The 16,397-nt window shown below is 35.1% G+C and overlaps 1 protein-coding gene across 1 annotated transcript in view; it reads left to right on the top strand.

The window, feature by feature from the left end:
- The window catches only part of Dhc93AB (Dynein heavy chain at 93AB), a 253,302-nt gene that overhangs the window by 125,539 nt on the left and 111,366 nt on the right, over positions 1-16,397 (top strand). The window contains exons 33-37 of the mRNA XM_081751294.1: positions 9,117-9,236; positions 9,877-10,019; positions 10,238-10,439; positions 12,892-13,116; positions 14,114-14,324. Coding sequence (XP_081607420.1) covers positions 9,117-9,236; positions 9,877-10,019; positions 10,238-10,439; positions 12,892-13,116; positions 14,114-14,324 — 901 coding nt within the window. The remainder of the gene's footprint in view (positions 1-9,116; positions 9,237-9,876; positions 10,020-10,237; positions 10,440-12,891; positions 13,117-14,113; positions 14,325-16,397) is intronic.

The following is a 16,397-nucleotide window of genomic DNA, read 5'->3' as shown; positions in this document are numbered from 1 at the left end:
TTCACTTCCTCTGGCCTTTCAAGCCTCAAATTTCAAAATTTTTGGATAAGGGCTTTTCCCCCTAAAACCGTTTTTACGAAGAAAAAAACGTATTAGTTAATTTTTTGCGTATTGTTCATACACAAAGTTTCGTTGCAATTTTTCATGTCCTTTACACACATCTGACACACTGTTACTAGCACTTTTGATATTTCGTAATCAAAGTTTTGGGGGGGGGTCCGTGCCCCTCCCAAGCGTTTTTTCCAGGAAAATACGAAACTGTATTTTCTAAGTTTATGTCTACAATATGTGTGTACAATTTCGTTGACTTCGGTTCACATGTTTTTGTTTTCGGGCATCAACTCTCAAAATTTTGGGTCTGAGCTTTTGCCCCCTAAAACCGTTTTTCTGTAGAAAATTAAAAAAAAAAAACGTATTCGTTTATTTTTTGTGTATTGTTCATACACAAAGGTTCTGATATACTGTTACTAACACTTTTGATATTTCGTGATCAAAGCTTTGGAGGGTACGTGCCCCAGCCAACTATTTTTTTTTTTTTAAGGAAAATACGAAACCCCTATTCCCCCATTTTATGTCTACAATATGTGTGTACAATTTCGTTGACTTCGGTTCTCTTGTTTTTGGCTTTCGGACGTCAACATTTAAAATTCTGGGTGGGGGCTTGTTAGGGATGCATTCGAGTCGAGTCGAGTCGAGATTTAAGCCTGTCTCGACTCGTCTCGAGAAAATGTTGTCTCGACTCGTGTCTCGACTCGAAAATATGTTTCTGTCTCGACTCGTGTCTCGACTCGACAGTCTCTGTCTCGACTCGACTCGAATTCGAGTCGAGACGTCTCGAAATTCGAGTCGAGACAAAATGTACGAGTTAAAATATACGCACACATCAGCTAGACCATCATGACTACCTACCTAATTGTCAGTATGTCGACTTTTGGCATGGATAAAAACGGCGACACGTCTTGGCATACACGCAATGATCCTTGATAGGTCGCTGGAGAGAGCTGGCACCACATGTGCTCACTCAGTCACCTAATTCCCGTAAATTCCGGGAAGGGGGGCGATGTGTTCTGACGTCACGTTCAATCACATCCCACAAGGGACATCACTCAAATGCCCGGCTCCAATTTCAATGAAACTTTTTTTGCTGATAGAAGGCATGTATGCATCATTACTTGTGATGACAAATTTTTGCCATGGTGCATGTTTTCTATTTTTTTTAAATAACTTTTAAGAGTTGTGATGTGGTTATTAGAGATTACCACAGAAGTCCCTTACTACCCTTTGTAAACGGAGCGTTAATGAAGAAAAGTGAAGAAAAACCATGTGGATACATATAAGTCCTGGGGGGAAGTCGTATGGTAGATATGACCTTGATGGCAGCCATCTTGATATCCGCCATATTGAATTAAGGTCAAGTTTTCAAAATGGGAATAGGGTAATATGATACATAATTTCGGGCTAGAATTTAATTAGAAAAATAATGGTGAGATTAGTTTTAAGATACAGCCATTTGGGGGAAAGTTACCGGCATATTAATTGTTTTTACTTACTGTGTGCGTAAGACCCTTCTTACTTTCGTCTCAAGACCTGTAAATCGATCGCAACGGCAGAGCCCGGTTTCGCACTAGTGTTTAGAAATCTTTAAACTCACTTGAGGCAATATTTGTGGATTATTGTATTGTATTTTGGGTTTAATTAAATTTGAACCCACTTCATGATCTTGTGTAAAGTATCACTAAAAGATAATTTCTGTTTTTATGGAGAACGTAAGCATAGCAATTATAAAAGGTGAGTAAGGTGCGTATGTATTTATAAGAAAGTTTATTTTACGAGTCTTTTGTGGTTCCGCCAACCTATTCTTTAGTTGTTTTTTTTAAATACTCATATCTCATAAATAAAAGAGCTATTATAAAATCTCTTACCACTATTCTTTAATACTTATAAAATTTTATTTATTGTAAAAGCACTGGCGAGATATTTCTTATCGCCCACTAAAATTATGGTGGAGCTCATTCGTGGCTAACGGTTAGCATACTTGCCTTTGGCGTGGGAAACCTGGGCTTGATTCCCGGTGGGAGTTCATGAGGTTCGGATTCCACGTTAATCAGTAGGTCCACGTCTCACATAGCCTCGCTGCTGAACGGGACGTTAAAATCAGAATCAATTCAACTCAAAATTAGGGTTTTGACTTTATTATGATGTCATTAGTTTAAACGACCAACTGCCCAGTAATTATAAACATTGACTACATCATAAAATTGTAATTTGTGACGACTAAAGTATCAGAAATTAAAGATTATTCTTTGGGTTTTGGAACATTTTGAAAAACGTGAAAAACTGGTACTGCACCGATACAACACACCTTTTGGATTTGTCATTGTGTAAAGTGATACAAACTAAAGAAGAATTACAACTTTATGAAATTGTATTAGGACTTATTATTTAGAAATAAACACCAAATAAGTGTAATAGTTCATATCCGTATCAAATACCAAGTTTATGATGAATCAACTACACAAAGTAGGATCCAAAAACGCTCATTGCAATTTGTTCCATCCTTCAGTCGAACCAGGAACTGAAACATAAAGAGTGACATTTTCTTTTTAAAGATACTTTGTCCAGCTAAGTATTGTGAAGGTTTATGTCAGTAGAAGGAATTGCATTCCATTATACAAGCGCAATTTCACAACTTTATGTACACATTACTAAATATCGAACACCCTTGTCCATATGATTAGCGTACGCGTCTTTGGTGCGGGAGACCTAGGTTCGATTTCCGATGGGAACTCCTGTGGTTCTGAACCCACGTTAATTTGTAAGTTCACGTCTCATATAGCCTTGATGCTGAAAGGGACACTAAACTCTAATCTAATACTAAATACAAATATTTAAAGAAAAATGATGACGCACCAAGATGACGTGAATTTGGCTATCAAATCCATTTTGTGTTTTCACTTATTTTCTAGTAGTATTTTTTCTAGGCATCCTTTCAAAAGACAGTGATGCAAATTTCGTAACTGCGAATTCCTGTTAGAAGCCATGAAATTATCCGATTAGATGCAAAATTTCCCGTCCACTAAAATAGATACCGTAAATTTACAATATCTAACAATAAATAATTTTGAAAGATATCGCTTTCGAGGGAAAAAATGAAGTGAAATCTTTGAGTTTTACGTCCCACGCTTATGCCGGTTAGGCTAAAGGAGAGAGGTGATGATGAGAAATTAGTGAAATCGTGGAATGAAGAAAGTGGGAGGAACGGAAGAACCCCGAGGAAACCCACGCACACGGTGTTTGTCCACCACAAAGTTCACTTGGTACGAGCTGGGATCGAACCAGGGTCCCCAAGCACCAGAGGTGAACGATCTACCACTGAGCCACCGCGGCTCCGCTTTAGAGGGGCCATGACGTATAGTTGAACTCATTCTCGTAGTATGAAAGGCATTATTTATAATTATGCATGATAGGATCACAAACAAAATTTAAAAATATTATGTGCACTTTCTTTTAACAAACATTATATTGTCTTTTATGGTGTGGAAGGGAATGTTATGTTCGAAAAAAAAAGTCCTTAACACGATTCTTGTTGCTACACACTGCATGTTTCTAGCCCAGAAAAGATGCAGCGATAGGTAGGCTATTTTTCAATTGCTTTACATTAGCTTGATGTTTCAAGTCTTTTGTGTGTTTCTGAAGTTCACTTTTACCACAAAAGAGCTCAATATTAACTTGTCTTACATAGCTTTGGTTCGATTCTCAACACGGACTGCAACTACCCGTTAAATTGTGCATCCGAAAGGCACTCTTTGTTAAACCTCAGTTATCACCGCTCATCTTAATAATATATACAACTTCACCTCGAAGCAAATGTTGCATTTCTCTCTTTCATCCTAACACAAAACAAAACTAACCACAGCTGTGACACGAAGGAGCTATTTCAAAAAGAAACAAGCTGTGCTTCATAGAGATGTGTACCAAATGATAGAAGTATAAAGTATTGTTTTCTTTCCTGTTTATTGATATCAGTTGGTGTTCTTAATGAGTTTACTCATTAGTTTAGAAAGAGTATATATGTACCGTGTCATGCGAAAACGAACTAAGCGCCACTTTCATACTTTTAAGAAAATTACGTTTAAAGGTTGATGTCCAGCATTAAGGTAGCCATAATCTAAAGTGAAATTATGTTCCTTTTTTTGGAAACGTGTTGGTTTTCCTCTCTTTTCGATTGTGCAAAACGTTCTAATGCTTATCAGGAACCAATCGTCGCATTTACGTGGATTTTCAAAATTTGGCGCTTAGTTCACTTTTGCATAACACGGTACATATGGAATTTGGACATATGTTGTACGTATTCTCCTGAGAAATTGATGAGACCAGAAAAATTATAAGGACAGATGGAATAGGTTTAAGCGCATCTACGTGACTTTATCAAATATTTATTCTCCATAATGGTACCACGCGGAAAACTTGGTATAGGCCTACTTTTATCTTTGCCTCCCTCTGTTAGCTGTTTTGTATCATATATATCGGATGGTTTTGATATTTCTTCTGATCATTAAAACAACAATGGTACCTGTGTACGTGCAGAAATGCAAAAGCACAAGGTAACTTCCTATTTGTTTTGGAAACAACAAACCCATTTCACGTGTGCGAGAGAGATTGAGCACAGCGAGATCGGGTGTTTACTCACGGTCAGTTCGCAGCAGGAGTCCATGGTAAAAGATTTAGCTATCTCGAAAACACTCGCAAAACCTTACAAATACAAAAGACTGCGCTTCAAAGAAAGTTTAGACACAGATGTTTCAATTTTCTTTTAGCATCGTTCTTCAGCAAAAGAGTCGGTTCATTGTATTCGAAAAAGAGAAGGGAGAAAGGGTGAATTTATATTTTATGTGGGGGGTAACGTTGTAAGTAGTATAAACAATACATACCGCTTCCGACTCTGTACGCATACACTAGCCGCGGAGTTCACACACACACACACACAGAGAATCAGAGTCCTCACACACCAAGGGTGAGAGCTGTGCCACTGAGTCACAGCGGCCACGGGGCTAGGTCGAGTCCCCTTTACGTTCATAGTTTCTTAGTACATAAATGTTACGATTATGAAATAGATTTTCCTTAATGAGCTGCATAAAAACAAAAGCTTTCGAAATGCATTAAACAATTAGCTCGATTTGAGTGTGAACTTAAAGTTATATCAGAGTGTAAATACGGATACGCACGAAAGCTCGAAAACTTAATACACTATTTCTCCTATATAGTCAGCATGTATCAAGCAATCATTCAGCTTTCATTTGAGAGGATGGAAATCGAAGGCCCCTGAACAACTATGTTACTAATGTGCGGAATGTATTTATCTTACAGTGAACTGCTTTGATGCCAAGTGGCCTAACTCCAAAATTGAAATTTTCCAGGAGTGAAAGTTGAAGTTATATATCTCATGAACAATCCATATTTCTTTTATGTTGGGAACCAAAACCATAACTACTGTATGTAGTTCATTGTTTTATAACTTAGTGTTTACAAAAATCCTTTTAAAAAATACCTATTCATAGAAGTGGATGGTACTTATCTGTACTAGTTCTTGGCATCCAAGCAGTCCATTTATTGTAATACTAGCTTAATATACCCATTCTTCGCATGGGGGCTGTATTTGGAAGTCAACACCTCTGATCACCATTCATTTCAATGACCGCGAAAACTAAGGATTTGACACTAGTATCAATCAATATGGGCTATTTATACATGTCTCGGTATTCCTCACCCGCTGACACCCGGCCCGCATACAGTAGTAGCTGAATTTGCAAGTCATCGCTGATGGAAGTGTCACCATTGATCTCAGCGACCGTGAAAACTATGGATTTGACACTAATGTCGATCAATTTGGATTACTTTTACTACATGTCTCGCTAAACGCCCCCCTGAGACCCCCTGGTTCCAATTTTGACAAAAACGCTTCGCCTTAGACTGGGACCTGGACCAAGGTATCCGTGACCAAAATTTGGTATCTCTCGGTCAACTTGTCTGGTCCCCAGGTCGGTCCCAGTAAACTTCCCCCCCGAGACCCCCCTGGTTCGAAATTAAAAAAAACGCTTCGTCTTGATCTGGGGCCTGGACTAAGGTGCCCGTGACCAAATTTTGGGAACTCTCGGTCCACTCGTCTGGTCCCCAGGTCGCACAGACAGACAGACAAACACACAAACAAACTCTTTATTTTATTTATATTAGATAAGATATACTATGTAAAATAGTCTCGTATCATAATATGTGATGTACAACAAATGTTACATTATATATTATCCGTAGCTCGTGATATGCTGCAACATATTAAAGCCTCAGAATAGTTGGGCAAGCGAATAATCCAGAAGTTACGTAACCCTATTGCGTTCATGGGAACGAAAACACAATAATTATAACTATGCTAAATTACTATAGACTACCAACTGCTCATTCAGAGAATTTATGAAGTTCACTCTATCGCAATAGTTTTATACAAACTAGATTTAGACTACGGATAATAGTTTTATACAAACTAGATAATCAATTATTATTATTATTATTATTATCATTATATTTACAGTACAACCAAATACAACGACATTAACTATTAGTTCTAATTAACTGAATTGAGCTGAAAATTAAATCTTGATCTTTAAAGATCAACTATTAATTTTATGCGTTCTGTACCTTTCTAAAGGAATAAAAGCTGGAATTGGTTTCAAGGCTGTTTCTGAGTGAATACTTTCTTCAAAATAATATTAAAAATTATAGAAAGATTTTCGAGACATTCGAGTCGAGTCGAGATTTTTAAGAGCCGTCTCGACTCGACTCGTGTCTCGACTCGAAAATTCGAGTCGAGAAATACGTTTGTCTCGACTCGTCTCGAATTTTACAAAGTGTGTCTCGACTCGAATCTCGACTCGAATTCGAGTCGAGTCGAGTCGAGATTCGAGACATGTCTCGACTCGAGCGCATCCCTAGGGCTTGTGTCCCCTGAAACCGTTTTTCCGCAGAAAAAAAAAAACACGTATTCGTTTATTTCATGTGTAGTGTCTACCTGCCAAATTTTATCAAAATCGGAGTGTTACACTTCGGAAGTGTTACTTGTATGTCTTCTGTTGTGTCTTCGATAACTTTACCTTCTTCCCATTCATGCTCTGTGTTTCGCTCAAATCACTTTTTTCCGTTTAAAGTATCAATATTATATACACTGTAAATTATTACTGTTTGAAATGGACAATGTTACGCTAGAATAAAATATTCTAGGATTTACATTATAATTGGATAGAAAAAGCAATTTCAAGTGAATTTATTTTCTTTTAAACAAGAACATACGGTTTTTGAACGCAGGCCTTTAATACAGTAACAACTGCCTTTCAACTGACCTCTTATTAAATGGAAATATTTCACAGTCAAATGAATTTGCAGCTAAAATATGTGTTAAATTCTCTTGATTAGGCGGAACCTGTGTTGCGAACAATGAATGTTAAAATTTACTTTTTAACGGAAATTTTCAAGTTCCCGAATGCAGCGTGTAAAAAATTTTAGACATTCTGTGAGAGGTTAGGTATAAGAACTACGTTGTCTGTAAAGGTCTTCGTTTACTTTGTACCCTACACCTTTAACCTTTGGTCCACTGCTATGTAAGGCCCTAGTTTTTCTCTAGCTGGTCTAGAGATATGGAACAATTAAGTTAGCGTATAATACACAATAGATCAAAAGAGAGCCAATAGCAGAGAGAGGAGCGCTGAAAAAGGCATAGCATCTACTTTTTGTCTTGGCATTTGAAACCGCATATAGGCTTTCTTTTTCACTGTTAAGTTTTGTGTATTAATTCGTAGCATAAATAAATGCTGTAATTGAATACGGTAGGCCTATGTACAACATTTTATTTCACTATGTCCATTGTATGTATGTGCCTTGTTTATTTTTTAAGCATAGATCTATCTCCGTTAACTCTAGAACATTTAACGGAATTTTTTGCGAGTCCTGTTCAATTTTGCTAGGCAGGTTTTATTATATGCTTTTAAGCCAGAAATGTTTGTTTATTTCTCTGAGTATATTTATTTTTATTCACAGATACTTGGCGCATTTATATATATATATATATATATATATATATATATATATATATATATATATATATATATATATATATATATGAGATGTATTTAATTTCACATACTGACTGTGAGCTGTTTTTAACTCGAAGAAACGAAATGTATTCAAGAAGCCTTGGACGCTTGCGGAGCTAAAAACATTAAAAACGACCTTGCGTTTAACAATACTCATTTCAGTTCAATTTCAAAGATCATAACGAAATTAGAAGAGCGATAATTAGGACTTTGCAGTGCGTTTGAGATGTTTGATTCAATAACGAAACAGACGCCACCAACACAAGCATTTTTTCGAAACTCACATTCAATAGACGCGAAAAATCTAGACGTAAAATTCTTGTTTAATGTAAATAAAGTGTTCCTGGGAACCACGTCGCACGAATTCCAGATTTATCGGCAAGTAACCTTGCTTTTTTGAAATACTGTCCCTTAAGGACCCGTGACCCAGAAAGAACTTTTCAATGTACAGTTTTGTTTTAACAGACAAATGCAGGGTTTAGCAAGAAAACTCCGCAAACTACACAGTTGTGTATTGTAGCATGAATGCGTCATAGTTATGCACCAAGTATATGTAGTTCAAGTAATACAACTTTTTTCTCTAAAGATGATAAAATTCCTCATTTAACGTTAGCTTTCGATTGGTGCATATTTACAATTTTTAGTGCATATCTGCATATTTTCAGTGCATATTTTCGTGATTTTTAGCGCATATTTGCATGCATATTTTGCCGTTTTTTAGTGCATATCGATCCGAAGTCTACTCATGACCATTCTCCACTCAGTCTCCAACAGTAGAAATCATAATGTCAAGTGACTGTTCACAATGCTGGTAGTCCAATCGATCCTCATCGCTTAAGGTGGTGCGGGATTTTCTTTTTTTTTTTTTTTTTTTTTTAAGGTATGTACTGTCTCACACATTTGGAATAACTTTCTGTATTTTGTACTTAAATGAAAATTAATATTCTTCTGATTTTGATATATTCATTTTCTATTTAGTCTTGTGGGAATATTTACAAGGGTCTTGCACAGACCGGAGCTTGGGGATGCTTTGACGAGTTTAACCGAATTTCTGTTGAGGTACTGTCTGTAGTAGCTGTCCAAGTAAAGTCAGTACAGGTAATTAGTATACATTAGTATTTGTATGTTTGTTGTTAATTATAGATGCTAAGAAAAGTGATTTTGCTTTGAAAGTAAAAAAGGTAATTTCACTATCAAAATCTTTCATCTTAATATTTCTTCCTTGAGGGAACTAATATGGTTCAGTACTAGAGCACTCACATCTAATGCAAACGAATCCTGGTTCAATTCCAAGCAGTCTGAATTTGTGATGAAAAACGTTTACAATTTCACTTGGGATTCTTCCGTTTCCTCGCACTTTCTCATTCTACCAATTCTAACATCTCCATTCACTTGCGTTTAGCATTCGTTTTCCATAGTCTCAAGGGAATCATCCTTACATGATAACATTAAAATTTCATTTTTTCCTTTTTCTTCTTAAAACTGTCTTTCATCGTGTATTCCCAATGTAGATCATTGTGTTTTTCTTGCAGAATTTAACAACAATTAGATTTTTCACTATTTATTATTATGAATCACATAATAAATCAGTTTCCCTCTAAAATATATTGTTTATTATATGTAAACATAAAATTGGAAAGTGACTTTTAATGCCTATAAAATGTAGTTTATTTCTTTACTCAAAACATCCAGAATTACAAGTTGCAGAATTAAATAGAATTATCTCTTTCGCTCTCAGGATGCCATTAGAGAAAAGAAGAAAAAGTTCAATTTCATGGGAGAAATTATCAGCTTGAAGCCTTCCGTTGGAATATTTATCACAATGAATCCCGGCTATGCTGGTCGAACAGAACTTCCTGAGAACCTGAAAGCACTCTTTAGGTAATGCTACAATCTTACTTTCAGGTAAAAATAGGACTGTGATTATATACCTTCAGTCATAAATTTATAGTACAAGCAAATGCATGTGTTTTGAAAGTATTTTAGAGTCAACATTTATAATTGATTGCTTATAATTCTTTCTTAGAGTGGTGTAACGAAAAATATAAACAAATTTTACTTGAAGTGTTTTAATTTCAACTTGTTTCTTCCTTTACTAGACCGTGTGCTATGGTGGTTCCTGATTTCGAATTAATTTGTGAGATCATGTTAGTTGCAGAAGGCTTTCAGGACGCTAAGATCCTAGCCCGTAAATTTATTACGTTGTACACATTGTGCAAGGAACTTCTATCGAAGCAGGATCATTATGACTGGGGTCTTCGAGCCATAAAATCCGTTCTTGTAGTAGCAGGATCATTGAAGGTAAATTACCAATACTACTGTTGGTTGTATTATTTGCTTCTGCAAAATTTCTCTTCTGTTTTCCAAATAACATGTTTTCAAATAATAATAATAATAATAATAACACAACTAAGTTTATCGTGTTTCTTGGATGAAATTGTGGTGTATATATCTTATATAGTTCTAGTTCCTAACTCCTAACTCTAGTTCCTAACGGCACATCACTTATTCTGTTTAAAAGAGGGAACGAAATATTTTACGGGAATGTTTGAAAAACTATATTTACTATTTAGGTTACAGTGTCATCTTAATTTCAAACTAATCGGAAAATATGGGAAGCGATAAATCTTTTTCGTACGAATATAATTTGCTTCAATAATTTGATAGTTTTATTCGTTATTTTTATTATTATTATTATTTATTGGATGCTAAATGGATGGTAGCAAATGTACATTGTATGATCATATAAGTCACAGACTATTTCAGGTATTATATTTTGGTGGAAGATCGAGAAATATAAACAGGTAAAAGTCAGCTTCTCGTCAGACAGATTTTTATATAGTAAGGCAGTGCTTACCAACTGGTGTATCGTGCCACACTGCTCTGTCGTATAAAAATGAAATGAAATCTTTCTGTTTTATGTCCCACGATTATGCCGGTTAGGCTAAAGGAGACGGTGATTATGAGAAATGAATGAAATGGTGGAATGAAGAAAGTGGGAGGAAACGGGAGAACCCTGAGAAAAAACACGAGCACGGTGTTTGTCTACCATAAGGTCCACACGGCGCGAGCTGGGATCGAACCAGAGACCCCCAAGCACCAGAGGTGAACGCTCTACCACTGAGCCACCGCGCCCCCTGCTTTGTCGTATAGTCCCATAGAGTATGTAGCGAAATTTTAGAATTTAAAAATCATGAAACACTTAATTAAAATTAAATTTGTGACAGACATTACCAGTCAACACCTCCAGAGGCACCATAGTGCTCATTACTATTTAGAGTCACTAGTTCATAGAAACAAATCTTACACTACTACAATTTATATTACTATTAATTAAAACAATCAAATGTATTGTGATAACGTGAGCGTTCAGTAAAGTGTGCCGCCAGTCAAAAAAGACAGGAAACCACAATAGCAAGGTTTCTCAGTCAAGTTAATACTTTATTAAGATAAAGTACCTCACTTGTTCTCATGAGAATGTTAAATATTAAACATAACCGGCAATTTATTTCAATAAAATTGTCATTTTGTTATTATAGAGAGGAGCATTTCGATTTTTCTTAATTAGAGTTATGTAACGACAATGAGTAAGATGGATGAATAACAACATATTCAACACGAAAATAAGAGTAATAATTTGGATTTTTTGTGGGCGTGGAAAAAAAGTGTATTGGCTTGAACCTAACTTTTCTTTGTATTGTGTGATTTTAGTAAGTTACGGGAGAATAACATTATCTATTGTTCAAGCAGAAATTGTTTCCCGGAGATTATTTTCACAAATAAAACGTACAGTAATTAATTATCGGATAAGATTATGTATCGTATTGTTCCATTCACGATGCATGCGCACTTTAAAAGTTAAAGATGTGGTTATTTATTTTAAGGAGTTGAAATGTAGGTAAATTCTTAGAAGAGACTACCAGAAAATAATAGTGGAAATTTTTACTATTAAACGAGAAAAATATTTCTAATAGTATGGAAATTGGTAAAAACAGATTATTCAACAAAAGCATACATGTACTGATGAAACAAAACACTACAGCCATAAGGTACTATGGCTAGACAGATGGTACACATTCAACTTGGTGATATATATATATATATATATATATATATATATATATATATATATATATATATATATATATATATATATATATATATATACTTGACATAATAGTTCCTAATACATTATTCTAGCTTTGTAGAAACTTAAGCTCACGTGTGCTAACCAGTAGACATTATAGGGGACATACATTTTTGAAGCAGTAAAGTGCCTTTAAAGGAATACGATATATTTTCTAATCGATGTGTTAAATCTTCAATGAATCATCTATATAATTAACTATTAGTCACTGACAATTTTATATATAATCACTGAAACTGTCAACTTCGCGTACTCAAGAACGACATCATTTATTACGGGACACGGTGGCTCAGTGGTAGAGCGCTTGCCTCTGGTGCGTGGGCCCCTGGTTCGATCCCGGCCAAGCAAGTTGGTAGTGGACAACATCGTGTCCATGAGTTTTCTCGGAGTACTTATGTCTCCTCTCACATTCTCATTTTACCAATTCTTCCTTTATCATTCACTTACCTTAATCGTTCATCTTTGTAGCCTAAATAGCATAATCGTTAAATTGAAATATTGCATTGAATTGCATTGACATCATTTATTGTTTTAAATATAGTCAAACATGAAGCTATTTCTTTTTTGATTTTTTTCATATTCTCATTATTTATTTTCTTTTCACAGCGAGGAGATCCAGGTAGACCAGAAGAACAAGTTCTAATGAGAGCTCTTAGGGATTTTAATGTTCCCAAAATTGTTACTGACGACGTTCCAGTGTTTATGGGCCTTATAGGAGATTTGTTTCCTGCTTTAGACGTTCCACGTAAAAGAGACCCAGAATTTGAGAGAACAGTAAAACAGGCTGCAATGGATTTAAAACTCCAACCAGAAGACAACTTTATATTAAAGGTTGAGCTCATGAACTTTTTACTTTTCTTTTTTTGGTACCTAGAAACACAAAAGCAAACAGAAGAAAGCGCTATTTTTTTTGTATTCATTCAATTATAAAAGAGCTACGAAATTGTATCATATTAACTAAAATATTTTAGCACACATATCTTTTGGTTTTAACTACTTTAAAACATTTATCGTGATAAAAATATGTCCTTTGGAACAATCTTCTGAAGTTTACCTAGGTTTTTTATACCTTATCCATTTGTATTTACTATTAAGATTGAAATTGTGCATTGGGGGCGCGCTGGCTCAGTGGTAGAGCGTTCGCCTCCGGTGCTTGGGGTCCCTGGTTCGATCCCAGCTCGCGCCGTGTGGACTTCGTGGTGGACAAACACCGTGCTCGTGGATTTTCTCTGGGTTCTCCCGTTTCCTCCCACTTTCTTCATTCCACCATTTCACTCACCTCTCATAATCACCGTCTCCTTTAGCCTAACCGGCATAACCGTGGGACGTTAAACTTAAAAGATAAAAGATTTGAAATTGTGCAACATGCTTTATTGGATTAAAGACATGAAGAAATTTTACAGTCTTCGACATAAAATCACCACAGATTATCATTTAGATTCATTTCTAATGTTAAATAGAAATATTTGAATTAGAATGGCTTATAAAGAGCGGACGTTACTGGTAATTAAATGTAATGTAATAGATGTACAAAGACATTTTCGTACTTCTATCGTACTTTATGATCCACTTTTATATTTTGTAATAATATTCCCTTCACGTTTTACTGATAAAACTCTCCACAAAACTTTTTAAAATTTGAGAATTCATAGTAATTAATCTTGTAATTTTTAAAGTTCACTTCTTTATTTTGTGGATAAAGTTATAAGATTCCAAATATATTTATATATACATTATTTAACAAATTGATGCTTCCTGTATACAGCAAGCAGCACAAATAAAATGTCTTGCTACTACCAATAGCCTGTTTTGCTCAATTCATTTTCAGGTAGTTCAGTTGGAGGAACTATTGGAAGTTAGGCATTCTGTTTTTGTGATTGGAAATGCTGGAACAGGGAAAACCGAAGTTTGGAAAACCCTTTTCAAAACATATCAAAATATGAAAATGAAGCCACTCTTTAATGACTTAAATCCAAAAGCAGTTACCAATGATGAATTATTTGGAATCATCAATCCAGCAACAAGGGAATGGAAAGATGGTAAGATGCATTTATTTTGCTGTTTCCAGCAAGAACAAGCTGGAAGTCAGCAATTTCCCAAATTGTGTAATATACAAATAAACTTTACATGAAATTTTACCTGACAATGTTCGTAAATCATAATTTTTGAAAAAAAAATGAAAAAGAATCAGAAAAATCAAGGTTTATAATAGAATTGTTTATAATAGATAATCATCTTACATGGAATTGCAAAAGTATATTATTATAAACAACAACTAAAATAAAATCTGAAAAAGCGTTTGTTGCATAATAAATAGAACAATATTATATATACACAGCGTATTTATAAATGAATTATGTGGTTTTAAAAGTTACCTATATGATAAGCTATTTGTCTCTTATAACTAGAGGAAGAATAACTGCATATGGGAAGCTGGAATGCTTAAAAAAAAACAAGTTACTCGAACCATGAGCCTGGATATTAATAAATATTGAATTGAACAAGGGAAGCAGGGATTACAAACTAAAGTGAAACTGAGTAGACCGCAAGTGACAACGGAAGATGAAAATGTTTCGATTATTGAAGCTAACGTAACAAACCCGTTCGCTGCTGCAACAAACCTGATAACAACTTTAGGTCTGGAATGCAGTGCAGAGACATGTAACTGTACTTATATTATTTGTTCTGCTTTGTAGGTCAAACTAACAGATACACATATATATGCTTGCTTAGAGTTCGCAAGGACGCACATCAACAAGCTATAAGACTTCTGGAACCGTATAAACGGGAGTAATGAGGAAGTGTTTAGTTTATACAAAGGAGGAAATATGTTAAAACGTTCTACGATATGCTGTTTTACGAAGACACTTGCTTAAAATGGAGAGCTCAAAATTGAAAGATTCGCAAAATATCATCTCTCTATGACTAACGGTTCCCGAGATATGGCTCCTTAAATCTCCCGAAATCGGAGCTTTTTGGGCCAATATCTAGGGAACGTTAAGAGTGACGCGAAAAATTCCATCACTTTCTCAGATAGTTTTTGGTGCTCTATCGAATGGAGGGCTCAGAATTGAAAAATTCGCAAATAACACACACACACACACACACACAAAGAGAGAGAGAGAAAGAGAGAATTCAAAAACGAACTTTCTAAGTTTGTTGATAATAGCGATGATGACGATAAGGAGACCACATAATACAAGGTAAATATAGTAAATGTATGTGGGAGGTTGGTGGGATTTATGTCTCTCAGGAGGAAGATTGCCAGGGAGACCTTTCTGTGTTTGTCTTATCTATTCTGTTCGCTATAAATGAATCTGCAACAAGCTATCACTTCTCAGTAATTCAGTTTTTAATATTACACCTTGTTTCCTTTTTGCTGATACTCTTTTTATGTATCTTTTGCTAATGTGTTCCTTGAACTTTCTCCAATGTATAAAATCACACAATTAATTTCAAAAATACAGTTATATTTCAAAAAGCATTAAAATATAAAATTTGGACTGCACTTCGAAGTAACTAGCACTTACACTCTCTTTTAGATCTACTTCATAGGTTTAAACTTAACACATCAATATAAAATTTGAGAAGTTCCATTGATTCATGTTTTATATGCAGAGTTATTATTAGCTATTGGAACTATCGCAGGCAGAATGAAATAAAGTCATTTTCGTATGATTGGACAAACAGCAGGTGTTCGAATCTAATGATTTACTCCCTTTACAACAAGTTGTCGTTTAAGAACAAACAAAATATGAACTGTCTAAGTTACCACAAGTGGATGTTCTACAATTCTTAACGAATGTTCAAGTACAATATATTTTACGAGATAAACATTTGTTGCAAACACTTCTATTTCTCAATCTTCAAGCAAGAAAATGAAAACAGCTGCAGATGCATCAGAACTGTAGCAAAGCACTGTCTGTGGCATTTCAGATGATCAACTTGTTGACAAGTAGAAATGTCTGCAGCTTGAGGATGAATCTGTTTGATGTGAAATCATTTCTTTACATATTAATAGTTACTGAGCTTCTTTTATGGGACTCAAGAGGGAAGATAGTTTATCAGTTTCCTCTGGTGAGTAAAGGTCAATCTCATGACAATGCTTATCA

Source organism: Thermobia domestica, chromosome 3 (assembly GCF_964235325.1).
Source record: "Thermobia domestica chromosome 3, izTheDome1.hap1.1, whole genome shotgun sequence".
In the NCBI taxonomy this organism is placed as follows: Eukaryota; Metazoa; Arthropoda; class Insecta; order Zygentoma; family Lepismatidae; genus Thermobia; species Thermobia domestica.
Note: the sequence above shows the minus strand (reverse complement) of the source record. Positions and strands in the feature narration are given on the sequence as shown.